At 54.7% G+C, this 3,429-nt stretch overlaps 1 protein-coding gene across 1 annotated transcript; it reads left to right on the top strand.

The window, feature by feature from the left end:
• The first annotated feature begins 267 nt into the window (after positions 1 to 267).
• Positions 268 to 1,389, top strand: LOC123408898. Its single transcript, XM_045101929.1, has one exon. It carries the CDS (start codon positions 617 to 619, stop codon positions 1,010 to 1,012), a length of 396 nt encoding a protein of 131 aa, XP_044957864.1. The 5' UTR covers positions 268 to 616; the 3' UTR covers positions 1,013 to 1,389.
• Positions 1,390 to 3,429: the final 2,040 nt, after the last annotated feature.

Genomic DNA, 3,429 nt, shown 5'->3' with positions numbered 1-3,429 from the left:
ACGCGGCGCGGCGGCATGCCATGCCGCACCGGTGGCCGACGCACATGCGCGGGGCGGGAATACGGGCATGCCGCTGCTGCGCTGCGCTGCATGCACCCAGCGGTGAACGTTACGTACGTAGCTCTAGCCCTCTAGCCGCTCATGGCATGGGGGTAGCTCCGTGGCCACCACGGCCTGGGCGGCCCGTCGCTGTCGATCTATCGGGGGAGGGAGGGAGTGAAGGCTCATCAATGTGGTTGGAATGGGGCTGTACCTGTACGTGCGGTTGCGCGCCCTCTCCGTTTAGAAGCTGGGTCCATTGTTGCGCTCTGTTTTGGCAAGCGCTGTTAGATTACTCTACCCCGTCTCCCTCAAAGTTATTGCTTGTGGTTGTGGCGCTCTTGTGGGTGCCGTCCAGTGGTCACCACGCGCACGCGCGCGCGGCGCTGTTAAAACTCGGAACAAGCCCGGCTCCTCAGACCCTTTGAATAGTCCCTTTGTTTTCCTCCGTCTGCTTGTGCCACCCTCCCTCTGTCTCCAGGAACAGAGCTCCCCACCAACCCAACTGAACTCTGAGGGAGAGCGCGCGCGCGCCCGCACGTACGTACGTACGTGCCACCCGCTGGGCTCAGCGCCCATGAGGAGGCGGCGATGGACACGCGCACGCGCCGCCGCCCTATGCCTCGCCATTGCCGTCCTGCTGCAGCTCGCCGTCGTCCACTGCGCGGGCGCCGCGGCAAGGACGCCAGCCTTCTCCATGCGCGCGCGCGGCCGCGCCGCGCAGAGGTGGGCGCCGTCGACCTCGACGCCCGTGCACCACGCCGTGCCCAAGCCCAGTCCAAGAGCCGGCGCCCGCGCGGTCGCGTTCGACGCCACCGCCACCGCCGCGGCCGCCCGGTGCAAGAGCAAGAGCAAGGGCAAGGCCAGCGCGGCGTGGTATCGGAAGCCGACCGCCGGCGGCCGCGACGCCGCGTGCGACGACGACGACAAGCGGCGCATCCCGACGGGCCCGAACCCCCTGCACAACAGGTGACCGCGCGCGTCCGCCGTAACTAAGTAACGGTCAAGCGAAGACCGCCGCAGAGCTGCAAATGCAAGAAGGAAGGAAGGAGGAGCAGAGCAGATGCTCCGCCGGCACCGGCGGTGTGCGCCGGTTAGAATTACTCGCTCCCGAGCTGGTCCTTCTGCCCGATGCCCATCAGCACCCTCCGTCTCTCCACCATGGAGCCGATATCCACTACCAGTTAGCCGTAGTTAGCAAAGCACTTGGTTTTTGGTTTGATGTCGTCGACGATGATCTTGTCCGCTTCTTGCATATGTTTGAGCCCTTGTCCGGGAGCACTTGGGTGTATATTCCGTTCCGCCTAGCCGTGTCCTTTTGTTCAATCAGAAAACAAGAATTGTTGTCTTGCTGCTCGGCTCCCCCTTGGCTGACCTCCATCCGCAGGGGGTCTTTGTTCCGACCCTCGAACCGCAAGATTCTTCTGTTCATCGCATCCCGGTTGGCTTGGAGCCCTCAGCCATCAGCCCATCACATGACATGATCGCGCTTGTGGAGCCTGAAAGATTTCGTGTGCATCTCTTCTCTGTACGTGCGTGCGCGTAGATAGAAAGCTGCGGGCCTTTTACATACGCGTAGGTGTAGGCCCTGCATCATCATGGCAGGATCACAACGGCTTTGGCCCTCCAATCCTAGCATCACAGTACCAGTTTGTGTGTGTGTGACCATCTTAGGTTCCAGCCACACTTTGCCAAGCCAAAATTTAACGGCCACAGTTTAGTTGATATATGTTTGGTTTTTGTCATACTTTGGCTTGTCACACTTTATTGTCGCTATGGCCCATTTGTCGTAGAGTCAATTTTTTTTGCCAACTTTTACCAAAGTTTGGCGTTCATTTTTTCAGCCACACTTTGTGGCTTCCACACTTTAATGGCTTGCTACATTTTGGCTTGGCAAAATTAATCTCTAACCAAGCAGGCTCTTACTCAACAATACGCTTCCTTATTGGTTCCCATGATTACTACTCCTAGTCACTCAGAGGCGGTACTGTTCCAAGTTCCAACCAGCACCAGTCAGGACAGGGATCAGGTGACATGCACGTTTGCATGTCACTGTGTACCTTGCGGTCCAAATTTAAATTTAAACATTGCGAAAAAATCTGAAAAAAATCATGCATGTTCACAACACATATTAAGATAACCCCTAAAAAATTCAGATCAAAATTCGAAACATACATCGAGAAACAAAAAAGAGAAATCTGTCATGAATAGTTCGCAATGGTTCGTATATACTATTCACATATGAGTTTCTCTTTTTTGTTTCTTGATGTATGTTTTGAATTTTGATCTGAATTTTTTAGGGGTTATCTTAATATGTGTTGTGAACATGCATGATTTTTTTAAATTTTTTTCGCAATGTTTAAATTTAAATTTTGACCGCAAGCCACACGGTGACATGCAAACGTGCATGTCACCTGATCCCTGTCACACCAGCCATAGCTTTCTTCCAAGCGAATCAGCGGCATGTATCATCATTGTCAATGCTCCTGTACCGCCCTGCCCGTCCAACTCCCCTGATTAGCATAGGCATTCGATGCTCGGATCGACGGCAAGGCTCCATGCCGACTCAAGAACAGCACACATACTACCATAGCAGCAGCAGCAGAAATTTCAATTCCGCGGGAGTACAAGATAAAGAGGGCCACCGGATGAGTGAGAGTGTGTGTATCTTCCGGAGATACGGTCCCAGGGAAGAAAGCAGGCAGCGGCAGTATGCTCTCTGTGTGTGGGCGACTGAGTGATTGCCCTTCTTGCTCTGCTCCCAGTGACAATGAGTAGGATCCGTGGAGCTTCACGGATTGTTCTCGGCCCAGAGGCCGCTTCCAGCTCTCATCAAAAACTGGCGAACAGTCTCAGTAGGTCCATGCAGTGCAGGCCGGCCAGCTCCTCTCCAATCTGCTCGGGCGTTTGGGGTTTGGGCAATTGTTCTCGGAGACTTTCTGTGGGGTGGCAGGGGGGTTAAAACCAAGGCTGCGCCGGTTGCTTATCTTGGTCGATATACATGGTAGGAGTGAAGGCTTCCCTGCTCGCGCGCCCCCGTCCTTGCCCATGCCCGGGAGGAAACTGCATGTGAACTTTGCAACCAATCAGACCTGCACTGGCTGCACTGGCGACAGCTATCCTCCATGTACACTCGCGGATCGCCTGCTGGAGATCTTGTTGAGGATATACTGGGGTGCGGGTGTGGGAAGTTCGGGCAAGCGAGATGCGGCAGTGCCACCGGAGTGCCCTGGTGATCGTCGGAGATAACATTGATGAGTAAGTAGAGTACATTTTAGGAGAGGATATATGGCATTGGAGGGGGTCACAGGCTCAGTGTAGCTAGCACTGGTCAATTCCCCTGCAAAATAATAAAGAAAATTGCCCGCGAGAAAGAAAAAGAAAAAGCAC

Source organism: Hordeum vulgare, chromosome 7H (genome assembly GCF_904849725.1).
Source record: "Hordeum vulgare subsp. vulgare chromosome 7H, MorexV3_pseudomolecules_assembly, whole genome shotgun sequence".
NCBI lineage: Eukaryota > Viridiplantae > Streptophyta > Magnoliopsida > Poales > Poaceae > Hordeum > Hordeum vulgare.
The sequence above is the reverse complement of the archived record's forward strand: the minus strand, read 5'-3'. Positions and strand labels throughout refer to the sequence as shown.